The 17,401-nt window shown below is 41.5% G+C and overlaps 2 protein-coding genes across 3 annotated transcripts in view; one reads left to right on the forward strand and one right to left on the reverse strand.

Moving 5' to 3' along the window:
- Positions 1-48: 48 nt before the first annotated feature.
- Positions 49-7,010, reverse strand: med4 (mediator complex subunit 4). 2 transcript variants are annotated; one of them, XM_035749596.2, is made up of 7 exons: positions 6,781-7,010; positions 5,259-5,325; positions 2,139-2,309; positions 1,934-1,991; positions 1,745-1,831; positions 1,372-1,503; positions 49-1,213 (listed from the first exon to the last, which is right to left on the reverse strand). In XM_035749596.2, exons 1-7 carry the CDS (start codon positions 6,849-6,851, stop codon positions 1,041-1,043), a joined length of 759 nt encoding a protein of 252 aa, XP_035605489.1. In that variant the 5' UTR covers positions 6,852-7,010; the 3' UTR covers positions 49-1,040. The 2 variants fall into 2 exon arrangements, with proteins under 2 accessions (XP_035605489.1, XP_052349452.1); XM_052493492.1 differs by lacking the exon at positions 6,781-7,010 and adding an exon at positions 6,283-6,461.
- Positions 7,011-7,026: 16 nt separating this feature from the next.
- The window catches only part of LOC118366845 (integral membrane protein 2B-like), a 34,828-nt gene continuing 24,453 nt past the window's right edge, over positions 7,027-17,401 (forward strand). The window contains exon 1 of the mRNA XM_035749595.2: positions 7,027-7,256. Coding sequence (XP_035605488.1) covers positions 7,176-7,256 — 81 coding nt within the window. The 5' untranslated portion in view covers positions 7,027-7,175. The remainder of the gene's footprint in view (positions 7,257-17,401) is intronic.

The following is a 17,401-nucleotide window of genomic DNA, read 5'->3' on the forward strand; positions in this document are numbered from 1 at the left end:
ACAATGTCCTGTCAAATTGTATCAAGAATATCAGCACCACACAAAGTATTTACTCAAAAGTTGTATTTATTTACAAGCCTGAAAAAAACTACAATATATACAGCCTTATTTACACATGGAGCAACAAGTCAGTCAATTAATATGCAGTTTTTCAATATAAAGAACATAAGGTGTGCTTGATGAATCTTGCCTGAAATAAGCAGTTTTTACTTTTGGGAAAAAAAGAAAAGCAAAAAAATTCAGGTAAGTGCAACTACAATTTCAAAATCCACTCCTGGTAATATGTTTTTCAGCAATAACAGAGATGATAAGGAGCACTTGGGTTCGAATCAGCAACATTTTTATTTATTTTTATTTTTTATGAAATACTGTTATATTCCTTCCTACACAAAAGGTACATGTACTTTTCAACACTATTCCCCATTGCCAGTCTAAAAAAAGAAAACAGCAAAGAAACAAATAAAGGGGAACCTGATAGCAAACGAAAGGAGTCTGTTATCAGTCACGTAGTACCAGACATTTCCCTGGGGTGTATTCCTTAGTCGGATTCCATTGCACAACATTTTGTCTTTTGCAAAACATTTTGTCTTTTGCAACGAAAACCTTTAGTCTAGGAACCAAACGAAACGGGGCGGAACCTACCCAAATTTGTCAATAGAAACAATTGTTTTCATTGCTAACCGTTTTCCATTACCGAATCTGACTAATGAATACACCCTGAACTGAAACAGTGGACTTTAGAGAGAGCTGGTGATATTACATTTGGGATCACAGATAGTGTTGTACAAATGTCACATCAACAAGCCAGTAATAGAGAGGGTCAGAGAAAAACAAGACCATGAGATGAGTATCTCTCAATATTCTCTGGATTCTATGTAGTTGTTTGCTATATCGGATAGCAAACCCTGTATCAACTGATGTTTATCGTAAATGTTATGGGTGTGATGGATAGCTGGCTCTACGAGGTACTGGGTGTGTCCAATTCCCAAATCAGTCAGATATACACACACAGATGGGCAGACAGAGACAGACACACACACTTAGTCCGAGTCGCTGCTGCTGCTAGATGAGTCTGTAGACATGGCCTCCACGTCGTCCTCGTTCTCCTTGTTGTGGCCGGGGGGCTCCAGCCCAAAGTCGTTGCCATGGTGAGGGGGGAGCATGCCCACTGAGACATCTGATGATTGCCAGGGGTACTGGGGGGTGAGCACATCTGATGAAGGGAGGTAAGAAAGAGTCATTAAACAGTGATAGGGTTAGTATTACAGTATATTTCACAGAAACATATCAAAACACACAGATCCCAGGAGAAGACAAAAAACAGTTAATTCCATTTGTCGAAAAGAGGAATCACACAAACCGAAAGCATACCTGGCAATCTCCCAGCTGCCAGTGCATCTCCAGGGAGGTGTCCATTCACGCCATTGGTTGGCAGGTTGCTCATGTGACCCAACAATCCACTGCGCATCTCCAGGTCAGTGGGGTAAGGTCTACGCGGATCACCTGTTATAAGGAATATGCCATGAAGTTGATTGAAGAGTAATGACAGTAGTATTGTCAATGCAAGTGACGGCTATGACAGAGACTGAGGTTCAAATATTCCCCATCAGTACTGAGAGGAATTTCCAGTCTGGAGAGAAGGAACATGCAAGGGAAGGAGGATCTGGCAGGGGGTGGGGGTTGAAAAATAGAGGGCATCGAAGACAGCATAATGGAAGCTCAAATGGGCAGAAACAGGACATACCTGGTACCCAGTTGAGAGGGGCACAGACTGCATTGCTGGCACTGATCCTGTGGGCATATTTGATGATCTCTTCTGAAGAGATGCTCCCTGAAAGACAACAGTACTTTTAGTTCCATGCATTATCTTTGGTAGTATTTATCATAAAGTTATCCGGCTATTCAGATGAATGCTGTCAAAAATCAGGCTCACCTTTTTTGGCCTTATCAATAGATTTCAGTTTCTCCTTTGCTTGGTATACAGCAGTCGCCTAGAAGAGAGGTTTGGGTAAAAAGGTTAGGTTGAATCAAAGTCAGAAACAAAGTGCTGTTTTGTTCCAATTGCATGTTAATAAAATGTGACCCATTTTATGGTCTCTTTAGGATTTATCATTTGTCCTCAGCTCTGCTATACTCACAAGTATATGTTCAGCCTCCTTCAGCTGTTTCTGGAGCTGCTGGATGTCGCTGTCTCTCTTCTCCACCTCCTTCTCAAGGACCTGCATCTCCTGGTGCACCTTGCCCTGCTCCTGTGCCACCCTCATCAGCTCCTGGAACTCTTTGTCTCTCTGTACCAGCAGCTCCAGGATCTGCCCACAGCAAAACACATCCATTTAGACTTCTGACATCTATTGCATGCACAGACTCAAAAACCTATTTCACAATACATGTAAAACAAGAACTACATTTTATTAGTGGTATAGTGTACATGTAATTGTGTGACTATTAGCGATATTGCTACATAAAAATAAAAAAGGTATAGACGGGTTAGTTGACATCACGAAAATTATGTGCACGCTTCAATGGGGCAGAAGTCTGTGTGCTGTTGTGATTCTGAATGGCCAGATGGCTACTTCTTGTCATTGTTGCTAGCTATGTGGGGAATCATAAGTGGCTTTTTTCAGCTAGTTTCATCTTGTTCTTGATATCATGTCTTGTTTTGACTGATATCACATCTATGTTAATATGGCTAAAATTCACTAGCTAACCCACAACTGTAACAATGTATTTCAGAGACAACAAGTGCTTATTGTGCAAATGTATTTGTTTTCAATAAACATTGGAGACGAAATATAGTTTACATGTTGTCAACCATCTTAGCCAACCGTGTCTTTTTTTTCTAAACAACCAACCTGTCTATATGAACGCATTGTACAGTTTTATGTTGAATCAGATGCCTGTTACTAGCCCTTGATCCTGACTCTCAGTTCCATTACATTACACATAAGAGTCATGACGGCATCTTCTGTACGGGGGAGTTTAAGACCCCCCAACGCTCGGTCTGAACATTAACACGCATCGCTTGCGATACAGTTTTGAAAGAATAAGGACCCTGTTTTTCATATCAGCGAGGAATACATTTTTTCACTCCCAAAAATTTAGGGGGTTCGCACTGGCTGAAAGTTGACTGCATTTGATTTGGAGCTGGGCTGCCTCCTGGCATGAGCCAGGTGCTCCGTTCAAAGCCCAGGGCAATGTGACGTAATTAAACAAAAGTGACGTAATTAAGCATGTGTAGTACAAAGTAAGATTGTGTTTTCACATGCAAAAGTTATTGTTTTTGATTTTAAAAAAATGCTTTATTCTGCATTCCCAATGAAAACTAATTAGAAAATAAACATATATGACAGCGGTGCAGATTACTGTTCAATTTGACAAGGGGGCACCCCCCCTCCCAAATGTACACTACATGGCTGAAAGTACGTGGACACATTCCATCAAACATCCCATTACAAAATCATAGGCATTAACATGGAGTTGGTCACCCTCTTTGCTGCTATAACAGCCTCCACTCTTCTGGGAAGGCTTTCCATTAAATGTTGGAACATTGCTGCGGGGATTTGCTTCCATTCAGCCAAAAGAGCAATTGTGAGGTCTGACTCTGGGGGACAATTAGGCCTGGCTCGCAGTCGGTGTTCCAATTCATCCCAAAGGCATTCAATGGGGTTGAGGTCAGGGCTCTGTGTAGGCCAGTCAAGTTCTTCCACACTGAACTCAACAGACCATTTCTGTATGGACCTCACATTGTGCACGGGGGCAATGTCATGCTTAAACAGGAATGGGCCTCCCCCAAACTGTTGCCACAAAGTTGGAAGCACATAATCGTCTAGAATGTCATTGTATGCTGTGGCGTTAAGATTTCCCATCACTGGAACTAAGGGGCCTAGCCTGAACCATGAAAAAAACAGCCCCAGACCATTATTCCTCCTCCAAATTTTGCAGTTGGCACTATGCGTTGGGGCAGGTAGCGTTCTCCTGGTAGCCGCCAAACCCAGATTCATCCGTCGAACTGCCAGATGGTGAAGCGTGATTCATCACTCCAGAGAAAGCGTTTACACTGCTCAAGAGTCCAATAGCGGCGAGCTTTACACCAATCCAGCAGATGCTTGGCATTGAGCATCTTAGGCCTGTGTGTGGCTGCTCAGCCATGGAAACTCATTTCATGACGCTCTCGACAAACAGTTCTTAATATAGTTCTTGTGGTGACGTTGCGTCCAGAGGCAGTTTGGAACTCGCTAGTGAGTGTTGCAACCGAGGACAGATGAGTTTACACTCTAAAGCACTCAGCGGTTCCGTTCTGTGAGCTTGTGTGGCTTACCACATCGCGGCTGAGCAGTTGTTGCTCATAGACGTTTCCACTTCACAATAAGAGCACTTACAGTTGACCAGGGCAGAAGATTGACAGACTGACTTGTTGGAAAGGTGGCATCCTATGACGGTGCCACATTGAAAGTCACTGAGCTCTTCAGTAAGGCCATTCTACTTCCAGTTTTTGGCTATGGAGATTGCATGGCTGTGTGCTCGATTGTATACACCTGTCAGCAACGGGTGTGGCTGAAATAGCTGAATCCACTAATTTGAAGGGGTGTCCACATATTTTTTGGCATGTAGTGTATTTGAGAGACAACAAGTACCCATTGTGCAAATGTATTTATGCTTTCAATAAACATTGGAAACTAAATATAGTTTACATGTTGTCAATCTAAGCCAAATTCGTCTGTTATGCCCCGTAGTTGCACACGTGTCTGTTTTGTTGCTAAACAACCAACCGGTCTATATATTTAACACATTATGCAGTTTTATGCTAAATCAGATGCCTGTTACTAGCCCTTGAAGTGACCGTGCATTGCCCAGTGTACCCTGGGCGAGATTAATCAAACCCCCTCAGTGTTAGTGCTTTTTTACAGAAAACAGACAGAAGACAGAGTGGACAATCTGTGCTAATTAGACATCTGCGTCTACGAACATGTGTAAACTGGAAGACGGACACAACAAACGTGTTGTTACTGAAAAATACTGTTGGCTGCAACTGTGCTAAAACAGTGTACATTAAGTGTGTATTTTGCATTTGTGAAATAGTTCTTACGTGATATGAAAGTAACGGAATTTATGTTTCTAGAACCGTACCACAATTGATTCACGTTAAGATTATTTGGCTGTTTTGGTTTCCAAAGCCAATTTGCCTTTAAACAGAATATCTAAGGTCCTACGGAGTAACGTTAAGCTCCTTTAGTCCATTATTCGGGTTAGCCTGTTACCTGAGTGTCCTCACCTCCTTGAGGGAGTTTTTGGCTCCTTGACAGTGCAAGCATCTCTATCAATTCCCTGAAATATGAGTAATATTGGGTTTAGTTTCCATGCATGATAATGGAGAGAAAACAGAACTTCTCAGTTTGAAAGACAATACTTGACAGAGAAAATGACCAGATAATAAATTACTGCCAATCAGTTACTTGAACATTGCGTTTGCAAAGATGAGTTAATATAGTCCTCCTGACCAGGTCTCAGAGCATTTCATATTATTCTGTACGCATCTCAGATATATGGTCATAAGACAGATGGTTACTTAAGGTAAAAATGAAAGTTGGGGGATTGTCGGGCGTAATACGCAAATGTCTAGCAACCGAAATGAGAGTTTGAATCTCATCACAGGCAACTTTAGCCTTTTAGCTCCTTTTTTGCAACTACTTAGCATGTTTACTAACCCTTCCCCTAACCCAGCTAGCATTAGCCACCTAGCTAGAATTTGTAACATATGTTTTGCAAATTCCAAACATATTGTACATTCCTCAAATTCGTTAAATATTGTACATTTAGCTCATTTGTAATGTACATTTAGCTAATTTGTCATGTACATTTAGCAAATGCATAACATAATACGAATTGTAGTTTGTAACATATCATAAATGGGTGATGGACATTCACATATTAATACATAACATAAGAAAAGTCACATATACAATATGGGGTGTATCGAATTTACTTACAGAATAATACAACATACTCTGAGACCAGGTTGTCCATTCAATAAATCCAACCCATTTATAAATGCCTACGTTTCTGGGACCGGTTTCCCACAAGCATGTTAAGGATAAATTAATCTTAGAATCCTAAACTGAATTTAGCCTTAAAATGTTACTATGGTTCTAAAATGAACTTAGTCTTGAAATTATTTTGGGAAACCGGACCCTGGTTCTGAGTGTACAACCACAGCTAGAACAATGAGACAGATATTTCACTGGATGGATACATTTGAAGCATCCGCTTGGCGTTTCCCCTCACCTATGGTAGTGAGATGAAGCCCAAGGGCGGGCAGTGAGAGAAGATAGAACGAGATGGATTGTGGGCGAAATCGATAAATCATTTGATCTCAATACAGTTCTGTTCCCAAAACTAGAATATGTTATAAACAGAGTGGACTAAGGTTTGTAGATTTTACCTTTTGCAAAAGTTTGTACACGCGCAATTTACAGTAGGCGTTCCCTAACGGAAATATGCAGATGACGCTAGAACGCGCCAATAGGATCTCACTAACTCGTGCTTGCTATGCACCCCTCCTTACCTATTATGCCCACTATGGCTCATTTGTTCCCATTGGAAACGACACGCTGTGCTCTCTTGGTTTAGTTATAAAAATCTTTGGTACTACTCAGGTCGCTAACAATACACTCAGAACAAGAAACGTAGGCAAAGGCATTTTTGAATTAGCGACAAACTATATCATTTGAATGGCTGTTAAAATAACAATTATTAAAGGTTGAGAAAATAATAATTTCGTACCTGGATAACACCTCTAAATCGTCCAGTACCAATAATAACCGCTCTTTTGTAGATTTGTCAGCCACCGCCATGGTTGTTGCCACGCCACTGCGCAGGACAGGAAATTGAGCTAATATTTTGTTGTCCGGAAAGAAAGCTTGGTAGCGACGGTTCTCGCCCTCTGTTGGTCATTACATCAAAAAGAGAAAGAGGCGGAGCCACATCTAGCTATACCAAATACTGAAGAAAAGTTGAGAAGAGTCTGTCTGCTATTGCGTTTGAGTTAGGCAGTACGAGTTGTGTTAAACTACGGCGTCTGATTTAGGAGCAGTTACAGCAAGATACCAAACCATTTCGACGTGATAAACACAAGTCGTTCTCTTTTTTTCGAAATCAAATAAAGTGTGCATTTCACGATGGTGAAGGTATCTTTTAATTCGGCCCTCGGGCTGAAGGAAGTGAAAAAGGACTGCGAAACCCTCATTCCCGAGGACAAGGTGAGTCGCTAAATACTGTAGGATTTTTTACAGAACATTGTATAGCTAGCTATACGTACTGTCAGCAATCGACAGATATGTTTTTTGACTCACTGAATAATGTTCACTCTATTTGATTTTGATTTTATTTGGATCTCTTTTAGTCCCCATTTGAACTAATCTTCCAAGAGTCCTCAAACATTAAAATACAATTTATAATACAAACACACTTTCACATATAACACACTATTACAAACATACATAATATACTAGCATAATGACCCAATAAATACTCAATCTAAAAAATATTGAATCTTCATATTCTATAGTCCCAAAACATTTCTATATACTATATTTAAATAGTTTTTAAATAATGTTTAAATGTATATATTGAAAGGTTTCTAGTTTGCTCAGTTAATTTATTCAATTTCTTTAGTGCTCTAAATCGAAATGTTATTTAGCCTATTTCTGGTGGACAATCTATTCCTAGTATTTACAGAATGCCTGTCTCTTACCAACTGAATACCGTTGTGAATAGAACTTGGCCGTTTTAAATTATGTATATTATAAAATACGCATGTGTTTTTTCAATTATCTTGTCGATTGATGACCAACCAAGAACACTGCGCATTACTGCAACAGAATAACCATATTTCCACCTTAAAACAATCCTAACTGCTTTATTCTGTGCATTCTGCAGCCTCCTAACTTCACTTGATGATGCATTTCCCCAGACCACCGAACAGTAGTTCACCTGACTCTCAATTAATGCTTGGGTTATTTGCTGAAGAATTTTTCCTGGTAAATATTTAGCTATCCTTCTGATTATGCATGCCGTTTTAATAAAAACATTATTATTATTTTTTACATAGATTAGTTATTTGAGACAACCATGATAAGCAGTTGTCTAGCTGCACTCCCAATAGTTTCGTTTCCGGCACTTCAATTTGTACTCCTCCCATACTTGATTGTTGTATCCCATGCTGTTTTGGCCTTTTCCTAGTTGAACAGACCAACATAACTTTGGTTTTCTTGGTGTTTAAAACAAGTTTGTTTTGGCAAACCCACTTCCTGATAATCTCCTTGTAAAGCCTGCTGTACCTGTTGAACCGATTGTCTTGCTGCATAAATTGTAGTATCATCTGCAAATATAGTAGCTTGAGTTTCAACCAAGGCATAGGGAAGGTCATTGGTATATATTAAGTAAAGAAGTGGCCCAAGGCAGCTTCCCTGCGGTATTCCACAGTTTAACACATTAGGGGAAGAAAATGAACCATTGATATAGGTGGACTGTTTCCTGTCAGTTAGATATGACTGTACCCAATTCAATGCTACCTCCTTAAAACCATAATGCATTAATTTTGTCTAAAGTATTTCATGATCCACTATATCAAATGCTGCACTGAAATCTAAAAATAGTACACCTACAAATTTGCCATTATCCATAGCATTGAGCCACTGGTCAGTTATGTCAACCAATGCAGTGGTAGTGGAATGGTTTTTGCGATAAGCATGCTGATTGGCTGTAATCAGATTATTATTTTCCATGTACTCCCACATTTGTCTACTCACAATACCCTCCAATAGTTTACTGAGTGTAGGGAGTAGACTAATTGGTCAACTATTGGCAGGAGTAATGGGTTCTTGCTGTCTTTCGGAATAGGACACAGTTTCGCATGCTTCTATACATTTGCAAACATCCCCTTTTCCAGTGACCAATTAAACATGTATCTCAGTGGAACTGCAATCTGGGGAAAAGCACAGCGAAGCAAAAATGTTTCCATAAGACCATAACCTGTATATTTACCATCAGGTAATGACTTCAATAAGTTTAACACATCCAGTAACACCGTTTGTAGACTAAAAGAGCAGATCTTATTGCTCATAATATGATCATCAATCCATTGGACAATAGCTTGTTTGGAAGAATGTATGTCTACATTGTTGGTCAGTAATTACATTTTCTGTGTAAAGAAATCTGCAGAATGATTGTCAATATCAACTGGTTTTGTTATTATTCTCCCGTCAAACTCCACACTAGATGGGCATGATGAGATAGATGTACCAAGTAAGCCCTTAACTGTGTTCCATACCTCTTTACAATCATTTTTACAATCAATAAAAGCATTGTTGTAAAATTACTTTTTTTCCCTTTCGATTCAATTTAACTGCATAATTACGGAATGTTCTATAATTCTGTTCATCAATTTCTAATCAGTGATATAGAATCTAAACAGTGTGATGAACCCATTAAAGTTGAAGAGATTAGTCTATCAAACATCTAAAGAACAATAAATCACCAGGTGTTGATGGAATTACATCAGAATTTTACTAATTATTTTCTGAACAAGTAGCTCCCTTCCTATTTTAATTATTTTTAGAGAGTATTAAAAACAATGTTCTCCCTCCTACAATGAGTCAGGGGCTAATAACACTGATAACTAAGCCTAAAAAACAAGTGCTGCTTATCGATAACTGGCATCCAATTGTCTTCTTAATAATGACTATGAGATATTAGTCTTACTACTTGCAAAAACAATTAAAAATGTCCTGGATGCAGTCATTGATGAAACACAATCTGGCTTTATGAGGAACAGACATATTTCTAACAATGTCAGACTAGTATTAGACATACTTGACTACTCAGACCTAATGACCGAGGATAGCTTCATATTATTTTTTTGATTTTTATAAAGCATTTGACACAGTAGAGCATCAGTTCCTCTTCCACTGCCTTGAGAGACTTGGCTTTGGGGATTTTTTCAAATGTAAGGCTATTAGAGCTGTTACCATTTGTATAGAGAGTCCTATGAAATTGAAATATGGCTCCTCACCTAGATTTGAGTTAGAGAAGAATTAGGCAAGGTTGTCCTTTATCTCACCGTACCTGTTTTTATTAATCACTTCTTACACATTTTAAAAATAATAGTCCTGTACAAGGTATTTCCATAGCTGGTAAAGACATTATTATAAGCCAGCTGTCTGACGATACTACACTTTTTCTGAAAGATGCTAACCAAATTCCCATATCGATCAATTTTATTTTTATTTTACCAGGCAAGTCGGTTAAATAATAATAAATAATTCTTATTTTCAATGACGGCCTAGGAACAGTAGACTAACTGCCTGTTCAGGGGCAGAACGACAGATTTGTACCTTGTCAGCTCGGGGGTTTGAACTCGCAACCTTCCGGTTACTAGTCCAACGCTCTAACCACTAGGCTACCCTGCCACCCAATGTGAAAAAATCATTTTCCAAAGTGTCTGGTTTATCTTAACATGAATAAATGTGAACTCATGGCTGTCAAAGATTGTGTGACACCTTCATATTATGGTATTCCAGTAAAATAAATACTTACATATTTAGGCATAACCACTACAAAGGATCAGAAGTCTAGAGGGTTACTAAATTTTAACCCTCTATTTAAAAATACTAGAAGAAGCTAAGTCAATGGCTACAGAGGGACTTATCTTTAAAAGGAAGAGTCCTAATAACCCAGGCTGAAGGTATCTCTAGACTAACATATGACACTATCTTTATATCTTGACAGTAAAATAAGCAAGGAGATAGACCAGATGCTTTCCAACTTTCTGTGGAGAAACTGTACCCATTTACACTAGGAAAAATGTTGTAATGAACACTTATGAGAATGGTGGGCTGAATTTTCTGGTTAATTTTAAGATTAATTGGATAAAACAATTCCTAAAAAAAACACTTCTATGTGGAATTTTATTCCTCATCATGTCTTCTCTACTTTTGGTGGCCTTAACTTCATGTTGGTTTGCAATTATAATATTGACAAAGTTCCAGTGAAACTTTCTGCTTTTCATCGGCAGGTTTTCTTGTCATAGTCCTTCATTTATAAGCAGATTTTTTCTCTACACAGATATTATATATGGAACAATTGGGATATATTGTATAAAAATACTTTTTAGAATATTGGTTCCGAAATAATATCCTATTGGTGAGCCAACTGGTAAATGCAGAGGGTCTTTTACTCAATTATAAGGAATTCTTATCACTTTACAAGGTCCCTGTAACACCTAAAGATTTTGCAATTGTTTTAGATGCCATTCCCTCAGGTGTTGCTATATTATTCAGATGCGTGTCAAGACCTGACCCTTAGAGCCTACCTTCCGTTGACCCTGTTGACTCATCAGTAGGAAAGATTTGTTTCTCTTTTGGTCCATTCAACAACAGAGCGATACAAACCCTGTTTCAGCAGGATGTTTGTTGTATCTACTATATACCTTATGTCATGCCTTATTGGAATGCATTTATTGATAATATCTGTTGGAAAAAAGTTTGGCTGTTGCCACACGCATACCTTTACATGCTTTTTACATTGTATCACACGTTTAAAAATATAATGAAAGTGGCGATTTTGGGCCCTCTTTAGACCTATACATGCCGCTTGTAAGACTATGATCCTTGCACTATACGTGGTACAGGCAACATCTTGGTGTCATTATACTCCTTATAGTGTGCTCTAAAATATGGAGTATTCGTCTATTCTGAATAAAAAATGTTCACATTAATTTATTCAACATGAAATATTATTATAAATGTCTCAAGTACCCTTTTTGATTTAGCTTATTTTTAGATGTATGGTTTGGCACAATATACTCTTTAAACTAGGGCTGTCCCCGCCAAAAACAAAATGGGTCTACCGAGAGTTGTTCTGTCCTTTCGACCAATCGATTGGTCTAAATGTTTAAACTTATTTTTTCATATAAAGCCCGATGGGCACACTTTTACAAATAATAATAATAATGACAGCGAGTGCCTTTGTGACTGGCACACGTTGTCTCGCTCTCCTCCCTACTGCAGATAAAAGGCACCACAGCACAGCAAGTGTTTATTGCGCTCTCTGTGCTGAAGCTGCAACATTTCAAATCCCTCATTTGTTTAGGAAAACCATTCCCTCAACCCTTGCTCTCTTTACATGAAACATGTGAGCATTGCATGCATGTGACCAATAGGGCCTGATCTATAGCCTATCATAATCACATCAATAAATTGGTTTTAACAAACTCCAAACACAGTAATGTCAACAGCAAAATGGATGCGGAGAACATGAAAGCAACTTGAAACGGGTGAATGTTTACTGGTTGCTCAGGAGGGAAAGGTAAAGTCAGATCTATGGAAGACATTTTACTTAGTTGTAGAAACTACCGGAGATCAAGATAACGGAGGGTATAGCAGTAAGTGTTGTGAGTTATGTTGCGGTTAGATTACAATAGTATTGTGTTTCTGTCCATTTGGTACAGTTTAGACAACACTAAATATGTGTACCAGAGAGGCTGTTCTAACGGAAAATTATAATCTATAAAGCCTTTATTATAGCAGACTAAAAACAGTTGCATGCATTCAAAGCTCCCTTAAAATTAAAATGCTTGATTGTATTTCAAAGCATGAATGTCTCGTATGCTCTGATGTATGAACAAATTAATGATTGATTTGATGCAGTAGCCTATATATTGAAGTAAGTTACGGTATTAAGACTAAACAGGACATGCTCTTAGGCCTACAGCTAGGTGGTGGTTATACAAGGATACTATACAAAGCCTACTAATGATAACAACATTATTATAATGATGATCATTATAATCATAACAATGAGATCAAGAAAAAGGAGTATAGGAGCGAGAGCTGCATGCATATTATGTGACAAACGGGTGCTGTTAGATTAGTATTTGTATGCCTGTTTGGAACCGTGTAAACAACACTAAATAAATTATACCTAATAGCAGTCTGTTCTAACAAAAAAAATTGTAAGCCAATTTTATAAAGATTGTTGACATCTGCTGGAAGCCTTGGGAAGTACAATCTGGCCCCATAGACACAGCATATTGGATAGGAAATCACTTAAATGAAACTACAAACCTCAGATTTCCCACTTCCTGGTTGAATTTGTCTTCGCCTGCCATATAAGTTCTGTTATACTCACAGACATCATTCAAACAGTTTTAGAAACTTCAGTGTTTTCTATCCAACACTACTAATAATATGCATATATTAGCATCTGGGACAGAGTAGTAGACAGTTTACTCTGGGCACCTTATTCATCCAAGCTACTCAATACTGCCCCCCTGTCACCAAGAAGTTAACCAGGTAGGCCAGTTGAGAACATGTTCTCATTTACAGGGGCAGTGATTGGCAGCAGGCACAGGGCGAGGGTGTGTCCTATGTGCTGTCAAAGGTTCGACCAATAGCAAGCCTGAGTCTGCTCTGCAACCACTTAACAGTTCAATAATATTATGTAAATATAGGCCAACTTCATAATGACATACACCCACCCCTTAACAACACATTGGCACCCCTATAATGTGGTATTGTTATTTGTCTTGCCTTTGTCAGGTTAAACCTATTAGTGTGCCTGTGTGGCTAAGATATGACCAAAAAATGGCCAGTTATAGAAACAGTAGATCTAGCTAAACGCATGTTGTTTTTCCAAGTTGCCTACTAGCCACTTTATAAACAAGATGGCTCCACAGAGAGTTGACATTAGGAAGTCAAGAGACGTGGTTGTCAGCAGACCCCCCTATGTAGTTTGCATGGCCTCGACTAGGCAACTTTCAAGGGTATGTCTGTCTGGTCGGCATGTTTGAATACGGAAGCAGATCTGATATCGAGTTAGCACCTCAGTCTTTTCCTGTCAGCTGAACGCATTAGCTACTTACTGAGCTAGTTGTTATTAGAAAACCTTGGCAACACGTTGGTACATAAATGCATAAACTGTTGCATGTAAATCATGGATGGAGTATGCAAATGTACAATAGAATGAAAGCTCAAACTGACTGTTTTGAATGTGTCATTAGCAGTCTCTATAGATGGGAGGGAAATGCCTTGTTGTATGGAAGTGAATGCAAAGTAGGAGCGACGAATATTCAGCAGTGCATAGACTTGGCCTAGTCAGTCCCCCCATGATTTTTCAGGGATTTTGTTATGATATTTGCAGGCAAAAATGCTTGATTTTGCTGCGGTAATTCTGACATTTTGCATAGCAATTGGTCGCGAAAATGCGCTGAGGGAAACCTTCGGAGCTTGATTGAACATTTGCATTACATTTTACATTTAAGTCATTTAGCAGACGCTCTTATCCAGAGCGACTTACAAATTGGTGCATTCACCTTATGACATCCAGTGGAACAGCCACTTTACAATAGTGCATCTAAATCTTTTAGGGGGTGAGAAGGATTACTTATCCTATCCTAGGTATTCCTTAAAGAGGTGGGGTTTCAGGTGTCTCCGGAAGGTGGTGATTGACTCCGCTGTCCTGGCGTCGTGAGGGAGTTTGTTCCACCATTGGGGGCCAGAGCAGCGAACAGTTTTGACTGGGCTGAGCGGGAACTGTACTTCCTCAGTGGTAGGGAGGCGAGCAGGCCAGAGGTGGATGAACGCAGTGCCCTTGTTTGGGTGTAGGGCCTGATCAGAGCCTGGAGGTACTGAGGTGCCGTTCCCCTCACAGCTCCGTAGGCAAGCACCATGGTCTTGTAGCGGATGCGAGCTTCAACTGGAAGCCAGTGGAGAGAGCGGAGGAGCGGGGTGACGTGAGAGAACTTGGGAAGGTTGAACACCAGACGGGCTGCGGCGTTCTGGATGAGTTGTAGGGGTTTAATGGCACAGGCAGGGAGCCCAGCCAACAGCGAGTTGCAGTAATCCAGACGGGAGTTGACAAGTGCCTGGATTAGGACCTGCGCCGCTTCCTGTGTGAGGCAGGGTCGTACTCTGCGGATGTTGTAGAGCATGAACCTACAGGAACGGGCCACCGCCTTGATGTTAGTTGAGAACGACAGGGTGTTGTCCAGGATCACGCCAAGGTTCTTAGCGCTCTGGGAGGAGAACACAATGCAGTTGTCAACCGTGATGGCGAGATCATGGAACGGGCAGTCCTTCCCGGGAGGAAGAGCAGCTCCGTCTTGCCGAGGTTCAGCTTGAGGTGGTGGTCCGTCATCCACACTGATATGTCTGCCAGACATGCAGAGATGCGATTCGCCACCTGGTCATCAGAAGGGGGAAAGGAGAAGATTAATTGTGTGTCGTCTGCATAGCAATGATAGGAGAGACCATGTGAGGTTATGACAGAGCCAAGTGACTTGGTGTATAGCGAGAATAGGAGAGGGCCTAGAACAGAGCCCTGGGGGACACCAGTGGTGAGAGCGCGTGGTGAGGAGACAGATTCTCGCCACGCCACATGGTAGGAGCGACCTGTCAGGTAGGACGCAACCAAGCGTGGGCCGCGCCGGAGATGCCCAACTCGGAGAGGGTGGAGAGGAGGATCTGATGGTTCACAGTATCGAAGGCAGCCGATAGGTCTAGAAGGATGAGAGCAGAGGAGAGAGAGTTAGCTTTAGCAGTGCGGAGCGCCTCCGTGATGCAGAGAAGAGCAGTCTCAGTTGAATGACTAGTCTTGAAACCTGACTGATTTGGATCAAGAAGGTCATTCTGAGAGAGATAGCGGTAGAGCTGGCCAAGGACGGCACGTTCAAGAGTTTTGGAGAGAAAAGAAAGAAGGGATACTGGTCTGTAGTTGTTGACATCGGAGGGATCGAGTGTAGGTTTTTTCAGAAGGGGTGCAACTCTCGCTCTCTTGAAGACGGAAGGGACGTAGCCAGCGGTCAGGGATGAGTTGATGAGCGAGGTGAGGTAAGGGAGAAGGTCTCCGGAAATGGTCTGGAGAAGAGAGGAGGGGATATGGTCAAGCGGGCAGGTTGTTGGGCGGCCGGCCGTCACAAGACGCGAGATTTCATCTGGAGAGAGAGGGGAGAAAGAGGTCAGAGCACAGGGTAGGGCAGTGTGAGCAGAACCAGCGGTGTCGTTTGACTTAGCAAACGAGGATCGGATGTCGTCTACCTTTTTTTCAAAATGGTTGACGAAGTCATCTGCAGAGAGGGAGGAGGGGGAGGGGAGGAGGATTCAGGAGGGAGGAGAAGGTGGCAAAGAGCTTCCTAGGGTTAGAGGCAGATGCTTGGAATTTAGAGTGGTAGAAAGTGGCTTTAGCAGCAGAGACAGAGGAGGAAAATGTAGAGAGGAGGGAGTGAAAGGATGCCAGGTCCGCAGGGAGGCGAAGTTTTCCTCCATTTCCGCTCGGCTGCCCGGAGCCCTGTTCTGTGAGCTCGCAATGAGTCGTCGAGCCACGGAGCGGGAGGGGAGGACCGAGCCGGCCTGGAGGATAGGGGACATAGAGAGTCAAAGGATGCAGAAAGGGAGGAGAGGAGGGTTGAGGAGGCAGAATCAGGAGATAGGTTGGAGAAGGTTTGAGCAGAGGGAAGAGATGATAGGATGGAAGAGGAGAGAGTAGCGGGGGAGAGAGAGCGAAGGTTGGGACGGCGCGATACCATCCGAGTAGGGGCAGTGTGGGAAGTGTTGGATGAGAGCGAGAGGGAAAAGGATACAAGGTAGTGGTCGGAGACTTGGAGGGGAGTTGCAATGGAGTTAGTGGAAGAACAGCATCTAGTAAAGATGAGGTCGAGCGTATTGCCTGCCTTGTGAGTAGGGGGGGAAGGTGAGAGGGTGAGGTCAAAAGAGGAGAGGAGTGGAAAGAAGGAGGCAGAGAGGAATGAGTCAAAGGTAGATGTGGGGAGGTTAAAGTCGCCCAGAACTGTGAGAGGTGAGCCGTCCTCAGGAAAGGAGCTTATCAAGGCATCAAGCTCATTGATGAACTCTCCGAGGGAACCTGGAGGGCGATAAATGATAAGGATGTTAAGCTTGAAAGGGCTGGTAACTGTGACAGCATGGAATTCAAAGGAGGCGATAGACAGATGAGTAAGGGGAGAAAGAGAGAATGACCACTTGGGAGAGATGAGGATCCCGGTGCCACCACCCCGCTGACCAGAAGCTCTCGGGGTGTGCGAGAACACGTGGGCGGACGAGGAGAGAGCAGTAGGAGTAGAAGTGTTATCTGTGGTGATCCATGTTTCCGTCAGTGCCAAGAAGTCGAGGGACTGGAGGGAGGCATAGGCTGAGATGAACTCTGCCTTGTTGGCCGCAGATCGGCAGTTCCAGAGGCTACCGGAGACCTGGAACTTTATATTTTTCATATAAAGCCCGATGGGCACACTTTTACAAATAATAATAATAATGACAGCGAGTGCCTTTGTGACTGGCACACGTTGTCTCGCTCTCCTCCCTACTGCAGATAAAAGGCACCACAGCACAGCAAG

The sequence above is a fragment of the Oncorhynchus keta genome, chromosome 34 (genome assembly GCF_023373465.1).
Source record: "Oncorhynchus keta strain PuntledgeMale-10-30-2019 chromosome 34, Oket_V2, whole genome shotgun sequence".
NCBI classification, from domain to species: Eukaryota; Metazoa; Chordata; class Actinopteri; order Salmoniformes; family Salmonidae; genus Oncorhynchus; species Oncorhynchus keta.

Bases quoted from the DNA above. Each gene is read 5' to 3' on its own strand.
- med4 (XM_035749596.2), bottom strand. From the start codon at position 6,851: ATGGCGGTGGCTGACAAATCTACAAAAGAGCGGTTATTATTGGTACTG. The intron at 5,326-6,780 runs GTACGAAATTAT...CTCATATTTCAG, and splicing joins GATTTAGAGGTGTTATCCAG to GGAATTGATAGAGATGCTTG. The intron at 1,992-2,138 runs GTGAGTATAGCA...CCTCTCTTCTAG, and splicing joins AGGAGGCTGAACATATACTT to GCGACTGCTGTATACCAAGC.